The 21456-nt window shown below is 34.9% G+C and overlaps 1 protein-coding gene across 4 annotated transcripts in view; it reads left to right on the top strand.

The window, feature by feature from the left end:
* LOC138691615 (zinc finger protein 235-like) overlaps window positions 1–21256 on the top strand; it is a 73363-nt gene extending 52107 nt beyond the window's left edge. For 3 of the 4 annotated variants that reach the window (XM_069813762.1, XM_069813763.1, XM_069813764.1), the window contains 2 exons: window positions 9196–9278; window positions 16334–21256. In XM_069813762.1, coding sequence (XP_069669863.1) covers window positions 9196–9278; window positions 16334–17441 — 1191 coding nt within the window. In that variant the 3' untranslated portion in view covers window positions 17442–21256. The remainder of the gene's footprint in view (window positions 1–9195; window positions 9279–16333) is intronic. The other variant, XM_069813765.1, reaches the window with a different exon arrangement.
* The last annotated feature ends 200 nt before the right edge of the window (window positions 21257–21456 follow it).

The raw sequence follows: 21456 nt of genomic DNA, 5'->3' as shown, positions 1-21456 counted from the left end.
TTTTTATTTACTCTTACACTTGATTGCTTCTTTATGGAATTCTTATTCAGAACGGGATGTTTCTTAGAAAATGCCATATTATTTTCTCTTTTAATTTGTTTAATTCGTTTCCATTTTTCACCGACAGTGTTTGAACTTTTTCCTGAATTAAGTAGGATTGAAAATCAAGTCTATTGCATATGAACTGCAGTGCACTGATTCTTGAACTGCTATTGTCCTATAGGCTCCGTGCATATAGCAATGTGCTGCTACAGGCGGACACTACGAGAACTACTTATAGGCTTGTCTTTAACAGCTGTGTGTGATCTGTGTTGACAGCCGACTGCTGGAAGATTCGAGTAGGAGTGATTTTATACGCATTTATTTAATCTTTCATAAAGTGTTGCCTTTAGATTGCTATTTTAAATGTCAAAGCGGTCCAGCAAAATTATGTGCTGTGTTTTTAGCTGTAATAATAGATATTGTAATATAGAGCAAAGTATGAAGTTTTAAGTGTTCTATCACGACCTGACGAAATGGATTTATTTGAAAAGACGGTGGATAATAGCAGTAAATCGGAAAGAGTGAGTTTAAATTAAGTATTTCGGATTTAAGTGTTTTAATTAATACCTAATTATGTTTTTACAGAACTTATCGTAATCGAGAAGTTTACAATATACAAACAATAACTATTGCATGCAAATAATCACGTTAATGTTATACTTACAAAATAAGCAGCTGTAGGCCATATTTTTGAACACATCATTATATTCAGTAATTATACTACTGGGTTCAAAAAGTTTCGTATTAATATATAACATGGGATATTATACATTTGTGTTGTTGGTAACATTCATGATGTCATTTCCTTAAAGTTTGTTGATAATGGCGATTGTTGGTTTTGAGTTGTAGGCAATTGTTTATCATAGTGTTTTGTTTGTTCGTCGCATTTTGTAATTATGTCCACAGAGCAACGTACAAACATCAAGTTCTGTGTTTTGTTACACAAAACTCCTGCAGAGACATTAAGATTTTTGGAAGAAGCATATGGCGAAGCAGCAATGAAGAAAACTCAAGTGTATGCCTGGCATAAACGCTTTTCTGGTGGCCGCGATAGCATCAAAGATGACATACGCAGCGGCCGACCAACAACTGCAACAAATGAAGCAATCGCTCAGCGTGTGCGTAATGTTGTGAGGGACGACCGACGTAAAACCATAAAAGAGATAGCAGCAGAGGTCGGAATATCAGTCGGAAGTGTACACAATGTTCTTCACAAGCATCTCAACATGCATTACGTGTCTCAGAAGTTAGTTCCGAAAATGTTGTCGGCAGAACAGAAAGAAAGAAGAATGACTCTTGCTGGGGACATGATCAGTATGGCTGATGAAGATGGTGATTTCTTAAACAAAATTATTGCTGGTGATGAAACTTGTTGCTACTTGTACGACCCAGTCCCTAAACGACAGTCATCTGAGTGGAAATCGAAAACATCTCTTCGGAAGCAAAAATTTCCTAGGGACACTTCCAAAGGCAAAGTTATGTTGGAAGTTTTCTTCGACTCTCAGGGTCTCATCCACCATGAGTTCATTCCAGAAGGTCATACTGTAACGAAAGAATTGTACATAGAAATCCTCCGTCGCCTCCGGGACGCAGTGAGAAGGAAACGTCCAGAAAAGTGGGTAGAAAACAACTGGTTTCTTATGCATGACAATGCACCTGCTCATCGCGCAATTATTGTAAAGAATTTTCTTGCCAGGCACAACATAACTGCTTTGGATCACCCACCATACTCTCCTGATCTCTCACCACCTGATTACTTTCTGTTTCCCCGTCTGAAAAGTCATCTGAAAGGACGGAGATTCAATGCTGAAGAGGTTATTGCAAACGCGACGAGAGCACTAAGACGGATTTCACAAAATGGCTTCCAGGCCTGCTTCCAGGAACTCTACACGCGTTGGCAAAAGTGTGTTGTTGCGGAAGGCAACTATTTTGAAGGGAATGCTTTAGAATAGTGTTTAAGGTACGTTGTTTCTATGATACTAGCAAAGTCCGGGAACTTTTTGAACCTAGTATGTAGGAAAGTCTTTATGATAGCCTGTATTATATAATTACAGAAATAGGCCTATATGACAAATACGGAAACATAGTATCATTACATACATATTTTACAATTACAGAATCATATTATGAATATAGAAGGAATTACAAATACAGAAAAAGAATATAAATAAAAGTACATTACAATATTGTAATAGTCCTAAAGATATAACATTACAAAGACATATAACAAAAAATAATTTATACTAATTACAACAGAAATTACAAAACATTTAATAGAAACCAAAGCTACATTTTATGAAATGCATTTGAAGTGATTTTCTAAATATCATCTGCCTTTTAGTTTGGCAAACATTAAAAAATATGCTTAGATTAATATGTCACATTTACACGAATTATTTTTATAGGGCAGACGGCACTTTATGGACACCTTCCAAATCATCTAGAATCTGTAGCGAACATTTCATAGGAAGGTGTAAATCTAAAAATCCTTCTAGTCCATATGTTCCAAGCAGCTTTCCTGAATGTTACAAAAGGAAGTCAACAGGAACAGACTCTCTCAACAGATTTAAAAGACTGAAGAAAAAACTGAAATAATTTCACTGCCGGATACATGAGACCCTTTGGAAAATAGTGGGTCTATTCTAGTGACCATCAAAACTGATGCCCAAACTCAGACAGATAGAAATTATGACAAGGAAAGCAAATTTGAATTCAGTTGTGTGGTGGATGGAAACAATGTCAGCACACAAGCATGCATGTTCAGCTTTCCATGCATTATATGCCAAACTTAAGTGTTCCAGTAATCTGTCTGGGCCTGACTCCCCATATGAAAAAAGAGGATTATGTGGTTATAGTTCAATATCTGATGAATCACAATGAAATGTGCTGGCTTGTGTTAAAACAGAAATTTGTAATTTATTTTTGAACCTACTGTCAGACAGTACCCAGCGTAAAATTAGTAAAGAAAATAAACTTTTAATATTCTTAATGAAAATGAAGTTGGCCTTGCCATTTGCTGCCCTTGCTGTAATTTTCAATGTTCACCGTAGTACTATTTCTAGAATATTCCAATCTGTTTTACCTACACTTGCACAAGCAACTAAAAAGTTTGTTTTCGGCCCAGCAAAGATACTATTAATGCAACATTGCCTACTGTTTTTAAAGATAATTAAATCTTAAAGATAAGATGATTTTGTTTTATATGCAGGTACAAACATTACCTGTCTTGATTTATTTTTCACCCATTGTGTTTTAGTATTATATATATATATATATATATATATATATATATATATATGTGTAGAGAAACGTAAAATTACAAACTTTGAATCCATTTTCGAGTTACAATCAGTCATATATATTCAAATGAGAAAACATGCAAATGTTCAGTCTTTTGACTTACTTTAATGTAAAATACTGAAATAGTTATTTTATATTGTCTTGCGTCACCAATATCCTACATTAATTTGTACCCAATTACATAGTATATAATACAGTCTAAATTTAATTTCTAATTTAATCCACGAATGCTTTTTGAGGTACAATTGAGTTTGAATAAATATTTGTCATTTACGCCAACTCACATTCATTTAATATTTCTCAATCCATAGTATTTAATTGACATTCATTTTTTTCCACCAAATTTATTACTTTAAAATTTTTGTATCTCAGTTTAAAAAATATCATATTTTCCATTTAATTTATATTACGTTTATTTTTTATGTATGTTTGTTCTTCATTTCACTTATCATATTCTTCAATCACAAGATCTGTTTCATACCACATCTTTTATTTTATTTTGCACATGTTAACCTAGTACACATTAAAGATATACATATTTAATAAGTTTTTATTCATAACGGTGTCATTCCTACAAATCACTTGATTTTATTCCTGTTCACCAATTAATAGAAATAACACGTATTATTTTTCATACGCCGTTTTATTTAAATATACATAATTATATCGACCATATGTAATGATGCCTTTTATACTCTCTTTAAACATATCATTTTCCATTATTTTAACAATGGATATGTCTTTATATTTGTCAATATTTAATATGTATTGCTTATTTATTTTATAGATATCGAATTTTATGTCTGAAGATGCCCACAATTGGGCGAAAACATTAATACTAATATAATTGTAAAATAACTATTTCAGTATTTTACATTAAAATAAGTCAAAAGACTGAACATTAGCATGTTTTCTCATTTGAGTAAAATTACAAACTTCAATTGCCAAATTTTAAATTACTAGAACTAAACATAGTATATTTTAATTTTCTTGCACTTCTAATGAGTAGATTCCAACTTACTTAAAATTCTCGGGAAAGTTATCAACTTCACGAAATGGTTGACCGAATTTTCTAACAAATTATTTCTCTACGTTATAATGATCATTATAGTCATGTCAAAGGAATCTTTGTGTACTTTAGTATAATTGTATAGTACATGATTTGGTCTGGGAGAAATTATGCAGCTAAACTGGAATAAATTAGTCAGTATATCTATATATGCGCAACATTTAATTATCAGTATAGTATGTTTGTTAACTGCTGGTATTATGAGTACAGAAGTAGTATCAAAAGCAAACTGAACGAGACCATTATACAGAGTTGCAGTGAAATTCCTTGCATGTTGAAAGGAACAATATGGTAGCGGTACATAGAAATGAATAGAAAGTCTATATTATGTTTTGCGGTTAAATGCACGGTTAATAAGTAAATTAAGTTTGAAGTTTCAGCAGTATGGCATCATCGTCGCTAACACACTCTACTCATGATACAGATGTAAGTGGGCAATGAACTCTGTGTGTTTGGGTACGTGAACTGCTTTCTGCCTCGACATTGCCCCTAGTTTTATTCGTGCAGTATCTTGAAATTAGAGGTTTCTAAAGCTAAATTTACCCAAAAATCGTCCACACTATTCAATTACTCCAGAGGGATAAATTATTCTTTATTAGATATCCTATCAAAATCACGATCCTACTCGCAATAGTTACCGAATAAGAGGTTGTTAAACATTTGGGAATTTTTTTTCTGGAAAAAAAAAAAAAAAAAAAAAAGAAAAAACTATGAACTTTCCAGCAATATGATGTTATATTTGTTATATACAACATGAACTATTCACTCTGAAACTCTGCAGGGCTATTCACTTGCACCCTGTATACCTGCTAATGCAAAAATTGTGGCTTGACAATGACATAGTATAAGACAGCGTTTCTCAAACTTTTTTGGAATGGGGACCACTTTTTAAAGTCAGAACACTTCCGCTGACCACTTACTCTTGTTCCCTTCGAAAGCAAATTTATCACTTTCGTAGCATATTTTAATATCAGTATACTTATATTTAAAATTGAATTAAGGATCTGTACTTTGGTCCTCTGTTATGAATTCGGGTGGTCTCTGGCTGGGTTACAAGCGCAGCGCCAGATGTGCAGAGAAACGATGTCGAGAAACACCACGTGTATAGTGCTTTAAATCCCTGTTTTGCTGCTGAGAGTGGAGTGGGAAGTCGATAGACGGGTAGGGTAATAATTTCATAAAATGTCAGTACTGTGAGAAAAAGTGAAATTCGATTGCCATGTGTCATTTCCAGACTCTGATATTTTAAGCTATAGTGAGATACGCAATTCGTTTGAATTTTATTTTTTCTTCTGTCTTTTTTGAAGGACCACAAGCGCAGAACTCGAGGACCACAGGTGGTCCGCGGACCATAGTTTGAGAAACGCTGATAAGACATTGTCAGAAAAATGTGGGTTTTACCAATTTCGTACAAAGATGTGAAGTTACAATTAGCAAGTCTGACAGTGGAACTAGCGAACTGGTATCCAAATACTGGTTGGGGAAGTAACCTGGTTGAAGTTTTTTCTGGGGTTATTTCTTAACCCAATGTGAGAAAATACGAGGTAACTTTCGCAGCTGGACACTGAAGTCATTCTGCTGGCATTATCACCTTCAATTTACTCAGACACTAGATAACCATTGCAGTTGATAAAGTGTAGTAAAATAAATCACTTACAAAATCCACCAAATCAATGACTTGAAATTTAATTATTCGTTCATAGATAATTTCTGCAATTATATAGTAGTTAAATAGTTATTCTATAACAGCCATTTTCCACCAGTTTGCCGTGCCAAACTCTAAAGATCTGTTGGTGTATGGCAGAATCCCTAATGCAGCTCAAGTCAATCTACAGTAAACACAGTGTAGCCAGATAGAAGTACATAGTGTCCCGACTCATGTTAACGCATGGAAGTGCCGCAGCACTGTGCTTGTGTACTTTTAGGCTGTTAAAATACCTGATTATGACATTCTTGCTGCTTACACTAAATGTGCGCTATTATTGAAAGTTTTTGCTATTTGCCAACAATGGAAAAAGGGAAAAAATGTTTCCATAGCATAATAATAATAATAATAATAACAATAATAATGATAATGATAATAATAATAATAATAATAATAATAATAATAATAATAATAATAATAATAATTACTCACAACAGACTACCTGTGTTAAATTTTCGAAACTTTCCTTGTTGGCTTTGGTGATTTGTAAGCATGCAGTTATCTGCGAATGTTTTTTCATTCGGAAGAAGAATCTACACTCCATGTAATGTAATAATAGCTTTGAAAATGCATCTTTTTTATGTTCCAAACTGCAACCCACTTCAGAGGGTGAATCACAACATTATCGAAACTTTCTAAGCACTCAAAAAAAAGTCACTTCACATTTCACTTTCAGAATGCAGCTTTTGTTTTAATTTGATTTCAGTCTGAAGAAAAACTTCATAAAGACTTTGGGATGGCCTAGTTAAAAGGGGAATGCCACTATTAGAGCCAAAATCTCTTATTTCACTGAGGTGGAATCATTTGTGGGCACCTGACTTTGTTCACGAAAAAGTTGTACTTATAGTTTACGATGAATAAATTGGTAGAATGTTTTAGGACGTATCCAGCCAAATGGTAACTAAATATCTCTTTCTAGTATCAAGCTCAACATTAGATATTTATAATTCTGGTACATGAACTCTTCCAATCTTGGTAGTGTGGTTTCTATTCCTGAATTACAACCCTATTTTTCAGTGATGATTCCACATATCTGATTAGTCCTTATTACATTGCTCTTCTTTTTTAGCAAGTAATCTCATTTGATTTACACAAGAAGTGAGTGGTGTATCAACTCTAAACTCACAGTTCCCTCCAGATGACAAAGTTTGCTTAATAGGGATGTAAATACACTGCAGTAAATGTAAATAAAGAAAGTCTACTACAGATGGGTGGTGGTCACAGGTGAAAGACCGCATTATCCCGAAATGGCGTTCCAAGGGACCTTGGCTAGATTTAGACGTCAAAATATATTTGTACCCTTTGTCTCCTAGCCATTCACTTAGCTGCAGAGGACTCTGAATGGATACTAACAGGGATTCCATTGTTCCAGACGGTGCGAAACTATTGCCTTTAGTTTTTAGAAGCTGTAGAAAATTACGTAGTATATTGTGTGAGTCATCATTCTTATAGAATGCTTTTGATGGTATGCGTGAATGTAATGCGTTTGAAACTTTATTAAATCTTTTGTGAACTTTTCAGTTTGTTCAGAGCCCTCAAAATCCACCGACTTGGTTTGTCGAAAAAATCTTATTCCATCAGCAACACTTCTACTCATGAGTTGAAATGCAAGCATTGGTTTTAAGTGGGATTGGAGCCAGATAAATAAAAAATAATTTATATAAAATTGAAAATATTTTGTTATGATATATTTATGCATATACAATTACCTCATTTATTTGTATCTTATAGGCAAATTCACTCCTACAACCCTCGAAATACCCCTCCTGCTTGGGAACAAAAGCTTTAGATTATATGAGTGTGCCACAGATATTTAAATTACATTTTTAGTAAGCCACGTGCTGAAAAACGTTGAAAAATGCTGTTCTATAAGGAAAATTAATTTCAATTTATTTTGGCCATTAGACATACAGTTTCAGGCTTCGTCAGAATACATTGAAAAACATATAATACATTTGAAAAAACACTAATAAAAGGAACAGTAAATTTAAATAATACAAGGAAAAGTGAAATAATTTGATTTTTTTTAATGCATAAAGAAAACATTTCACCCTCAATATATTAATTGTAACTAATTGCAATTAAATGTATTTATTAAAAACAATATCATACAAGTTTGTGTTGAAAATCTCACCAACAGAATAAAAAGGATTATTTAATAACCATTGAAAAATCTAGTTTTGAAGCCATTCATTGGTAGCTTATAGTATTGACTGGGGAGCTTATTATATAATTTCATCCCCATAATTGAAAAGTTTGTGTCGGTCTTGTGTAATCTACTATATGGGATATTAATTTGTTCACTATTTCTAATTTCATGATCATTATATTAGCCACTAATGAGTAATTGTCTATATTTTGCCGAGTTTAAAGTATTAGATCGTATATATACAAATTTATGATTATTAAAATCTATGCTTGTCTGAAAAGTGGCCGACAATATTCCACATAGTTTGTTTTACATAACATTCTAATGGCTTTCTTTTGTAAAATCAAAACACTTCCAATTTGGGTTCCATTTCCCCAGAAAATTAGGACATACCTGATTATCAACTGAAAGAAAAAAAAGTAGGCACATCTTAAATAATTTTGAGAAACGCGAGTCGTTAATTTCTTTAACAAATGTAAAACTCTGATAGCTTTGTGCATATGTATTCGATGTGGTTATCCCATGTTAAACTGGAGTCTATAAAAAGTCCTAGAAACTTTGTATAATTGAGTCTGGTGTTCTTATTTATTAGATAATTTAGGCTAAAAGTTGTGTTGAGAGTTTTTTCTTGATTAAGCATAACACTATTAAATTCAAACCATAATGCCTTCCATGATAGAATATCGTTGTTAAGAGCTGGTAATTGATTTAGAGCAGAACAAGAACATAGGAAAGTAGTGTCATCTGCATACATAATTGTTATTGCTTTAAGTATGCCACGTAAAATCTGTGTCAAGAATTATCTTCTATTAGGTGAAATTCTACTAGGCGGAATACGATTCATATGCTGTTCTGTGGTATCTAAAATCGATGCGCTTTTGTTAATGTAAACTGTGCTGTCTTCCTGTTTTATTTGCTCTGTATTTTTAGGAAGAGCAGAGTGACTTGGACACAGTGAACGAGGTGCCAAGGGTGGAAGTAACGGCAGAGGACAACGAGGTTTTGACCGAAAGGTAAGTGTGTGTGCGAGTCTTCACGTAGAGAGTTCATTGTGTTTGAAGTTTCCGTTTTCTTGACTGTGTAGAATCAGCTTCAGAAGAACTGTCTGTCTGAATCATCCAGCAATAATCAGTTATCACATTCACATTCCACTTTCCTTAGTATCTGGTTTCCATAAGTGCTGTTCAAGCCTTTCTTCTTGTAATTCACTAAAGCTGTCTAGGTTTTCAGTAACATAATAAAGATGGACATGCAAGAAGTGGACCTTTACACTCATATTGCAGCCCGGGGTCTTGAAACGCTCCAACTTAACTTATACAGTTTCTTTATAATTGAGGTCCTAATTTCCTAGGAAATTATGAACTACCATTTTGAGTCCATTCCAAGATTTTTTCTGTGAAGCAATTATCACGTTTACAAACTCACTGTGTAACACTGATTTTCCCATTTTATTTATTTGCTTGTTTGTTTATTTGTTTGTTTGTCTGTTGCTTCGTTCATGCAATCTGGTGGAGTTAAAGCCATCAGTCTTTCACTTTCACGCCACTAGAAATTCAATTACAATAATACGTATGATGGTTCTTGAAAAATGTTGTTTCACCAGGTTCTGATTTCTTTGTGTTTGGCCACTGTATACTCTTCCAGTGTGTAAACCTAGCCTTACTGTCCCACTCACACAAGATACATGTTGGTGTTGTTACTAACTAATGCAGAGTTCTTAACATTAAAGCCATTAACTCCCTTGCCCTCCAATATTTCTCACACATAGTTTACAGCAGTGATGTCACGAAATCAGTACGGCAATTTATGATTTTGAAATTACGGGATAGCCGCATGCTTCTCTGTAAAAGACTGCACATAACTCTATGACTACCCTGCGTACAGGCAGGGTTGTACAACTTGTTACAGTGAGTAAGGGATTGTAGTTGAACGGGAAATCGTATTCATAACAAACAGAGAATTTATGTCTGAGATACGTCAGGCACAATAATAAGCAGCAATATAAAAGTGTAATGAATTTATATAACAACTTCTACGAAAGACAACAGAATAAGGCATAATAATTATTATTATTTTAATTTGAAATATTTATTATAGGCTACAAGTCCACTCCTGTGGAGTAACGGTTAGCGCGTCTGACCGCGAAACCAGGTGGCCCGGGTTCGATTCCCGGTCGGGGCAAGTTACCTGGTTGAGGTTTTTTCCGGGGTTTTTCCTCAACCCAATATGAGCGAATGCTGGGTAACTCTCGGTGCTGGACCCCAGACTCATTTCACTGGCATTATCACCTTCATCTCATTCAGACGCTAAATAACCTAAGCTGTTGAAAAAAAGCGTCATAAAATAACCTACTAAAATAAAAAAAAATAATAAAATTTATGATACAATATAATTATGATTTTTTTATTACTTCTTTATAAATTAACACTATTTCACGTTAAATAATATAGCATATTCTTCTAGGCGAAAATTGTATGTACTGTATGTAAATTACTTGAATTATGTTGCGTAACGAAACATTGGAAGAAAGATCCATATACTGGTATGTAAATACATGTGCATATTGAACAGCAAAAAAGGTAATTATTTCCTAAGCTTTTATTTCGTTAGTTATTTGTTAGAATTGCAATGCATACTTATAATGTCCAAAAACATTTTCTTGTATTACAAGAGTTCATTTTTCTCACTTGAAGTACTTGCAGCACACACATGACGTTTGAAATTTATTTTTGGATATAACATTCTCTATATCAGGTAATAGTACGTTAGCAGGTGCAGTCCTTAAAACTGAAGATAAATTATTGCCTATCAGTCGACTTCTTAGACCAAACTTGTTAAGTTTCATGAAAAAAATAATAGGGTTACACCTATATGTACTGCCGAACATTGATATTATTTCTGAAACATATTTTTATGTTATTATTTAAAATAAAAAGTAAACATTGAAGTAATTGAAGATAATGTGATGATGACTTCAATGGTCTTTACTTGTTAGCATGAAATCGAGTGATGCACGGTATTAAATTTGTACTTTGCTATGACATCTGGCATAAAACTGCACGTAGGAGAGGGATATCAGGGGAGGTAATGTTTGAGTGCGTGCTGTGCTGGAAGGAAATTGAACAAAAGCATGTAAGGGAACTAGAATGGGATGAGGTCGCTAGTTTAGAGGAAAGGGCTGGACATCACTGTAAATATTTCTGATCTATGTCTTTCTTAAGACAGCACACTGGATAAAATGGTGAAGAAATAATTTCAATTTTGTTCAAGTGTTTGTAGGTAGCACTCTTGATAATAGTCCTATACCACATATAAAATTAAATGGTATTATTATTAAATACATAGTCTTTTTTGTTTATATATTTGTTTTCGTTTATTTATATCTGATGTGTTTCTCGTTTCTTTAGGAAGTGAAACAAATATTAATTTTGTTTATAAAGACCAGGACTCGCCTATTAAGAGCCTACAGGTGGTTGGGCAGTAATATCTTATAAAACAGGCGTCACAAAGTTTATTAACAAACGCCATGTAACTTTTAAAATAAATTAATTAGAACTAAAGGAAGGAATAATTTTACGCTACTAGGATTTCAACACACAACCCATGGTAGGAAAAGCACACATCCCTAAGTCACACACACACACCTCGTAAGGTTAACTACATTGTAGACAGACGAGTTTCAATGAACAAACAGAACAGCAATACCTTTAAGTGGAGTTCGTTTACACGTGTGAACTGCACGTAGAACTTAGAATTTCTAACTATCAAGAGTCGGTCCATTCTTTTTGCTGTGAAGCTTACATATTATTATGTGAAATCATTAGTGACCAATAGTAGGATTCTTTGTTGTGCTATGCTGTAGTTATTATTATTCTGAATGGTTTCATTAATTTGTCCATCTTTATTTTCCATTATCAAAAAGAGGCTCAGCAACATCTGCATATATTTCATACTTCAAATTGTATAAAATGGAATGCCGCCTTAGGTGCCATCAATAATAAAGTAGGGGTCAGATCAATCCTAATCAAATTCTAGAGTGGAGTAACACGGGGAAGCTCATAAGAGACACAGAACCAAACATATACTGTATTCATCAAAGGAACACTCAAAATCGTTAATTCTTTCATAGCATTCTACCCTGGGTGAGATCTGTCTTTGCAAACCCTGTATTCTCCAATCTTTCCTAATTTCCGCCTTTCTCATAGTGTCCGCTTTCAACCCATATGTCTCACTGTCGTCTGTTGTCTGAAGGTTCTGGTCAGTTTCCTGTCCGGCAAACTTGAGAATATGTGGCAGTATCCACTTTCCCTTCCATTTCCAGGTGATATAGTGGATAATGCAGCGCTCATTTTATGGAGTGTGTGTGTCAGGCACTTTCATACAAACACGCTCTGACTTTCTCAGTACTACAGTTGTAGATCTTTGGGTGCTTCAGGGACGTACCTTCTGGTCACCTGGGTCAGGCAGGAATAGACGCCTATGATCTTTCTGCTTCATTTTCCTCTCAGGAGTTTGGAGATCGTTCACACAACTGACGTCATTTATGTTGCAGAACAGTCGCAGAGGCCACCTTAGAAGTTGTGTTTTCTCTAGCAATTTTGTCCACAGTATCCACCCCTGCTTTGGTTTTGTTATAGTCGAGTATTATTTGTGACTTGAAATTATTGTCTTTCTTTAAACAAGAAATGTCATGATGCTGTGATGGCAGTAGCACAACACAATCTTCTTCTTCTTTTGTTTTGGATTATAGACTGTCAGTCAAATGACCAATAGCCCAAAAAGAAACAGAAAGAACTTCTCTTCCTTTCCCTACTGTGTACGTTTGGGAATATGAACTTTCTTTCTTTTCCTCACCAGTGAGGGCTAGGTTTTGAACTAAAATCTTCTCTATCAAATTACAGCTTATGAAGAGTTGTTCGTTGTTACTCTTCGTCCTATTCTCTAGAAAGCTAATATAACATCTTGGGAAGTTCTCATTCCTTAGTTCTTGTCTGTTCTCTGGAGACCCATCCGGAATCCCTACTGTGTGAACTTGGTGGTATGACAATGACAGGTATTTATACCAAATTTCTAGGGTCTTGTTCTGATAATAACTTGGAAATAACATCACCCACGTAAAAGTGACTAACTAAAATGCATTCAATAGGAGACTATATTGCTACAGACATCTCCAATACTTCTCTCAATTGAGTCAATTTATGCTTTTATGTCATTGAGTGCGAATACACTTGTCATTAAAACAGAAAAAAACTATTTACTGGACCTATATTCCTTTAGAATTGTAAATTACATTGTTGAAGAAGTTTGAAAGTAATGTTACTAGTTTAATATTGGCAAAACAACAAATACCGATAATACCAATACTAATTTTTTTATGATAATGATTTTTATGAAATGAAATCAGTACTGTTCTCCAAATTTTCAAAATTGTAAGTGACAAAATTAACAAACCACGAGTGTCACTTCAAAAATAATGCACAGCAGTGTTCTAATTTATTTTCTATTCTACACCTTTCTAATTTATGGAGGTCATAGATACATCCTCCCCGCTTATATTCAAATTTATTATAAGTCCTTCCCGTGATAGCACTCCTTCAGGATGGCTGCTGTACTTGACATTCGTCAAAAGCAACGTGCTGTTATCGAGTTCCTGTGCTTTAAGAACGAGACAGTGGGAAACATTTACAAGAAGTTGTAAAAATTGTATGAAAGTGTAGCTGTAGATCGCAGTATGGTTAGTTGGTAGGCAAGCAGATTTTCTGGTGAAAGAGGGCACGCCAATATTCAGGATGCTTGCAGCGGCTGACCCTGCACTGCAAGAAGTCCTGACAAAGTGCAGCGCGTTAACAACACGGTTGTGGGTGACAAAAGCGTAACAGTGAAAGAATTGTCTCTCCTAGTTGGAATAGGAGAAGCAAGTGTGTGTGGAATATTGAAACATTTGGGGTTAAAAATGATTTGTGGCAGGTGGTTTCCGATGATGCTGACAGAAGGCCGCAAAGAAATCCGAAAAACAGTGTCCAGCGAAATTTGGACAATTATGAGAATGGTAGAGATGACTTTCTTGCAAAATTTTTGACAGGATATGAAACATGGCTCCACCATTTTCCACTGAAGACAAAGAGCCAGACAATGGCATCATGAGAATTCACCAAAGAAAAAGGAATTAAAATCTGTGCCTTCAGCAGGAAAAGCTATGACTACTGTGTTTTTGCGATTCAGGAGGACTCTTTTGGACATCATGCCACACAGAACCATCATTAATTCTCAAGATAATTCAAGCTCAACTGAGTCGTGTTCGACCACATCAGGAGAAGCATAATGTTGTCCTATTGCACGACAACGCATGGCCACATGTCAGTCACAGGACCACAGACCAGATCAGGAAAGTTGTATGGATAACACTGAAATACGCCTTACAGTCCAGATCTGGCACCATACAACTAACATCTCTTTGGTAAACTGAAAGAATCTCTTCGCAGAACGAGATTTGTATATGACGAGTCCTTTGTGCACGCTGGTAAAAACTGGCTCAGACGTGTTGGTCCAGACTTTTACCGTGCTGCTATACAAGCCCTCTTTCAGAGGTGGCGTAAGACAGTTGAAAGGGACGGGGATGATGTGGAAAAGAGATTTTGTGCCTAAAGAATGTATCTACATACTGTGAAAATAACAGAGCTGTAGGACAAAAACCTAATTTTTAAATATATGTTGTGCATGACATTTGACGTGACCCTCGTATAACATCGTAAATATGACAAGTATTAGGGTAGAAAACGTTATAGCCTATTTGCAATCCCGAATTCCGAAACAATCGCAGAAAATAGCACACTCCTGTCGAAAAATATGACTTTGGACAAAGGGGTTGTACAGATAAAGACCAATTTGGCGAGACAATTTAGAGACATCCAAAATTACTCACAAATATATTACACGGATGCATCACCAATGCTATTGTACCTCCTGGTGAGATAGGTTTGTTTTGTTTTAAATATCCAATAATTGAATCGGGGATTGCAGTAACTGCACATGTCACGAAAGGTGAATTTTGCAGTAGACACAAAAACTGGTATTACTGGTGGTAGGTGACATCATTGGCTATAGTAGTGGCTTCTTCAGACAGAAGCCTAATCAATGTGTCGTTTTATACCAAATTTATGGGAATCGAATGAATTGTTAATGAAATAAACCAATATATATTTGCATGACATTTGCTGTTTCTGCAAGTAATCAAAAGCATAGTGTAATAATTTTACTTCAACAAAAGTTTATTTGTCAAATTAGGGATATAATATATGCATAGCCCTACTGTGTAGTTAATACATAAGTTCAGGATATAAATCAACTTATTCTTCCACAGTAGGCCACTGAAGAATATTATTGTAAAATTCTTGATATTCATGTGGTATGTAACGCATAAGTTTGCGTATATCGTCAAGCTTCTCTCTTTGAATTGACAAGATTTTCTGTTAATATGCCAATGAAGAAGGTAAATATGGTATTCTCCTTTGTACTTACAAGCAAGCATTGTCATGGGCACAGATAAAAGATTTAATCTTTTTTGCTTTCCATGATTTTAATGATGTCAAAATTTTGGCCACTCGAGCGCAATTACGAAGGCTGTAAAAATTAATTTCTCTGGAGCCGTTTACCAAAAGAGAACAAAATTTCATGGAAAGTTTTATTGGCAGAGATACAGCAATTATTGAGTCATTTTTCAACGTATTCACCACCAGAATAGAGACATTTGTCATTCAGTGGGATGAATTTTTGTATCCTTGTGTCGTAGATGTCTGCCGTCTGAAATCGGAACCAATGTGTTGACACATGTTTTTGACATGTGTTCTTTCTGCATGTTTCCAGGATTTCACTGGTCTGCAAATGTGAGACGGCTATACTGACATATGTTGTTTCAGCTTGGAATGATTGTCCTATATCAGCAGTGTATGAAACTCGAATAAACTCATTTCGCCACAAATAGTGACATATGCTGTTTCTGCAATCCCTGATTCAATTGTATGTATATTTGTTGCGATTGTTGTGTAGACTCAGAGTATCTTTCCTTTAGGATTGCAGCTACCAATGAGAGGAATGTGTTATCAGAATTCGACAGTCTTGCACTAGAAGAGAACGAGACTGTATGTGAGATTCCCAAGAATTCAGTTTCCTCGGGAATACCTTCACGGTCTCTTGAAGACGGGAAAAAATACGAATCTGAAAAGTCTAAAATACCTGTCTCCAATCCTGCAAAGTTGAGCGGACATTCGTCCAAGGATGCAGTTAAAAGGCATAAACTAATGCATACAGGTGAGAAACCGTTTAAGTGTGATGATTGTGGCACTCGATTCCCGTGTTCAAACCATCTGAAGTTGCATAAACGCGTGCATACAGGCGAGAAACCTTTCAAGTGTGATGTTTGTGGCATTTGTTTCTCTCAATCAAGTAGCCTAAAGAGGCCTAAACGCGTGCATACACTGGACAAACCTTTCAAGTGTGATGTGTGTGGCATTCGTTTCTCTCATTCAACTGGCCTAAAGAGGCATAAACGCGTGCATACAGGCGAGAAACCTTTCAAGTGTGATGTTTGTGGCATTTGTTTCTCTCAATCAAGTAGCCTAAAGAGGCATAAACGCGTGCATACACTGGACAAACCTTTCAAGTGTGATGTGTGTGGCATTCGTTTCTCTCATTCAACTGCCCTAAAGAGGCATAAACGCGTGCATACAGGCGAGAAACCTTTCAAGTGTGATGTGTGTGGCATTAGTTTATCTACTTCCAGTAGCCTAAAGACGCATAAACGTGTGCACACAGGCCACAAACCTTTCAAGTGTAATGTATGTGATATTCTTTTCTCTCATTCAAGTAACCTAAAGTCGCATAAACGCGTCCACACAGACGAGAAACCTTTCAGGTGTGATGCTTGTGGCATTAGTTTCTCTCATTCAAGTAGCCTAAAGAGGCATAACCACGTGCATACAGGCGAGAAACCTTTCAAGTGTGATGTTTGTTGCAAGAAATTTTCGCAATCAGGTAGCTTAAGAAAGCATGAAGTTGTGCATACAGGCGAGAAACGTTTCAAATGCGATCTTTGTGGTAAGTGCTTCGCAATCTTACAAACATTAAAAGGCCATTTGCGTCGGCACACAGGGGAGAGACCTTTTAAATGGACTGTTTGAGTTAAGACTTTCTTTAATACGAGTAGCATCAAACTCCATGAACTTCGGCACACAGGCGACAAACATTTGAAATGATGCTTTTGTGGTAATATTTTTTGCTGTTAATATCCATAACAGCACACGGTGGAGAGACCTTCAAGTGTAATGTTTCTGGTTAATGTTTCTCTTACGTGGGTAGCATCAGATACCATGAACTCCGGCACATGAATAGTTCTTTCAAATTTTAATTTTGTGGTTATGGTTTTCTGTCTGCTACATAATTTAAAGTCCCATTTACGGCAGCGCACGGGCGTGAAAGTATTCAAAAGTGATGTTTCTCGATAGTGTATCTCTCAGTCGAGAGGCCTATGATACCATGAACACCTGCAGACGGGAGAGAAGGTTGTCAAATATGATGTTTGTGGTAATTGTTTTTCGCATTCAAGTAATTAAAAATCTCATATAGAACCGCACACAGGCGAGAAAACTTTCAAATGGGTGTTTGTGGTAATTGTTTCTCGGTGTTACGTAATTTCATATACTACTGCACACAGGCGAGAATCCTTTCAAATGTGACGTTTGTGTTAATTGTTTTTGCTGTTACGTAATTTAAATTCACGTCTACAACTGCATACAGGCGAAAAACCTTTCAAATGAGATATTTCTGCTAATTGTTCATCGCAGTTACGTAAATAAATTGTATATACAACTGCACAAAGGCGGGAAACCTTTCAGAAGTGATGTTTGTGGTAAGTGTTTTTCGCAGTTAATTTAAAATCCGTTCAACATCTGCACACAGGCGTGAAACTTTTCAAGTGTGATATGTGTGGTAATTCTTTTTCGCAGTTAGGTATTTTAAAATCCCATCTACAACTGCACACAGGCGAGCAACATTTCAAATGTAATGTTTGTGGTAATTGTTTTTCGTAGTTACGTAATTTAAAATTTCATTACTGCTGCACACACGAGAGAAACCATTGAAATGTGAAGATTGGGGTAATTGCTTTTCGCTGTTACATAATTTAAAATCCCATCTACGACTGCATAAAGAAGAGAAACCTTTCAAATATGACGTTTGCGGTAATTATTTTTCGTTGTCACTTAATTATAAACGCCATCTACGGCTGCGCACAGGCGAGAAACCTTTTAAATGTGATTGTTGTGTTAATTGTTTTTCGCAGTTCCGTAATTTTAATTACATCTACGGCTGAACACGGGCGAGAAACTTTTCAAATGTGATGATTGTGGTGATAGTTTTTCGCTGTTATGTAATTTAAAATCCCATTTACGGCTGTACAAGAGCAAAAAACCTTTCAAATGTGATGATTGTAGTAATTCTTTTTCTCAATTACGTAATTACAAATTTCATCTACGGCTGCTCATAGGCTAGAAACCTTTCAAATATAATGTTTCTGGTAATTGTTTTTCGCAGTTACGTAATCTAAAATCCCATCTACGACTGCACACAGGGAGAAACCTTTCAAATGTAATGTTTCTGGGAAATTGTTTTTCGCAGTTACGTAATTTAAAATCCAATATTCGGCTGCACAGAGGCGAGAAACCTTTCAAGTGTGAGGTTTGTGGTAAATGTTTCTTTCAGTCGGGTAATCTAAAAATACGTGACCTTCGGCACTGAATCATGTCAAATGTTCCTGTTTTGTCATTTTGTTTTCTTATATGGTATTAATTTCATTTTATTATGTTTGTGGCATGTGTTTCTAATGCAAGAATTAATGACCTATTCTTATTAATTCAAGAATATATTTTCCTTGAAGTAATAAAAATTGTGTATTGATATCAATTACTTTCTTCTCTCTGCATAGAACTGTAAAAATTCATGAACTCTTGTTACGCACTGGCAATGACACTTCTAAATGTGATGGCTCTCATCTTTGTTTGTCTAGTAGGTGTATCTTAAGTATCAATGTACTCAAATATATATTGTAACAAACCATTCTATTGCGATTTTTGTGGTGTTTCCCTGGTCGGGTTGCCTAAAATCCATGAACACCTGTAGGCGAGAACCCTTTCAAGTATGATATCTATGAAATGTGGTTCGTTTAGAAAACTATTTTAAATATGTCTTCTAACATATAAAGGGAAAGATTTTGTAGTGCGATGACTGTGGAATGTGTTTCTTTCAGTCCTGTAAGCTAAACCTTCATGGACCCTAGCACACGTAAGAAACCTTTTGGGCCTTGTTCACAATAAACTGGGATCTGAAACGAGAACGGAAATAATTATCAAATACGTACATTGAAAAGTGAGCATTCGTAATTAATGAACTTGCAGAGAACGTGAAATTTGATTCACTTTCTCGTCATCATAAGCTATTTCCTCGTGTTTCTTCTAGTAAATAAGCCGTGATATGAATTCTTCCTACAGCGAGTCCATCTAAACAATTCAGTAGAATCATTTTCCGTGTTATGCTACTTTTATCTGAATATGATACCTCGTGAATTGAATTCTTATATATTTTATGTCCTAAACTATCAAGGAGATGAACGTGTGTATATATTAGCCATTGGTCAATTATGCACATATTATATCAGAATGCGTTATATCGAAATACGTGTTGTTACTGACATCTATATGCATTGCCGTTTCCGTTCTTGGATTGTTGTGAATCAGAAAGCACTTTTGTATTTTTATAATGTCGGATACTTGTAAAAATTTTATTAAAGTAACCATAGTTTTAAGATATGTATCATGTTATTTGTTATGTGTACTCAGTCATGACCATGAAAATTTAGTGAAATGTCGCTTTTTGGTACAAGACTAGAAAATATAACGGGCTTTATGAACTATATTCTACTAAGTATACTGTAATTAGTGGAACAAAATCAATCAATATGAATAAGGAAACAGATTAATTTCTTCAACTCTGACATACAACAATTAATAACCTATACCAATTCAATAAAGAATATATTTTCCTTAAAAAATAAATATAGGTAGATATAAATTATCTGTAGCGAAGCTTTCATGAATGAACCATTGGTCTGTCAAATATCTTATATTTGAAATAATGAGTCCTGATGATTTTATAAAAAGATTTATTTTCATCCTTTACATAAACCATCATATCTCGCAAATCCTTCCCTTTCCAGCTGGAAGTTTGCTGGTACAATTAAATTCTACAGATTGTTCAAATTCACTTTCTTGCTGAAATAGCCACTCTCACTCCACTGTTCAAAATGACTGAAAAGTTGTTCGTGTCATCACTACGCCTTCGTTATTCTTATTCATTAAGTTTTCGAGATCTGAAATTTAGTTGTTAGATGAGTGTATGGAGAAGCAGTTTTAAAGTTACAGAGCTCAGATGTGTGAGAAGGTTAATGTTTTTATGAAACAATATTTCCTACTTTTATTAAATCTACTGGTGCCTAAAAATCTCACTTATGCTTGCATTTTTCGTTTTGTGCAAAATCTCGGTCACGGCTTAAGAAAGAGGTATTTTGGACAATTTTCATCAATAAATCCGTTAGGTATATGAGGTAAAGGCGTAATAACAACATATTTTTTATAAATCTTGATTACACAAAACAACTTAGGAAATTTGTTAAATGTACAATTTTTCCTGTATTAAATAAAACTATTATGGTATGGTATAGTGCCTTTTTCACTTGCGATTGTTAATTAAAATTTGAACGAAATTTATAATTTGTTCTGTATGCATTCACTGACACTCGAATATTTTTCCGAGCGGACTGCGTAGGATCTTGTCCTTTCTTCCTCGTTTTCTTTAATGCATTAGAAGCAATATCACTCATGTTGTAACAGTATCATGATGCAAAAGAAGCTGCAATGTTCACAATAATGAGGCATTCAAGGAAAGTCTTGCTTACTAATAGCACATAGCTCATTGTATCTGGAAACAGTGATGTTCCTATCTATGTCTAAAGATACGATTTGAAACTACTTTCAGGTTCTGTTTTACTTGAATCGTTTTATATTTAAATAACGGTTGTTTCAAAGTACACTTTAAGACAAAAAAGAAATCAATGTTTTTTCACTTGGCGCATTATACATTTAA

Source organism: Periplaneta americana, chromosome 16 (genome assembly GCF_040183065.1).
Source record: "Periplaneta americana isolate PAMFEO1 chromosome 16, P.americana_PAMFEO1_priV1, whole genome shotgun sequence".
NCBI classification, from domain to species: Eukaryota; Metazoa; Arthropoda; class Insecta; order Blattodea; family Blattidae; genus Periplaneta; species Periplaneta americana.
The sequence above is the reverse complement of the archived record's forward strand: the minus strand, read 5'-3'. Positions and strand labels throughout refer to the sequence as shown.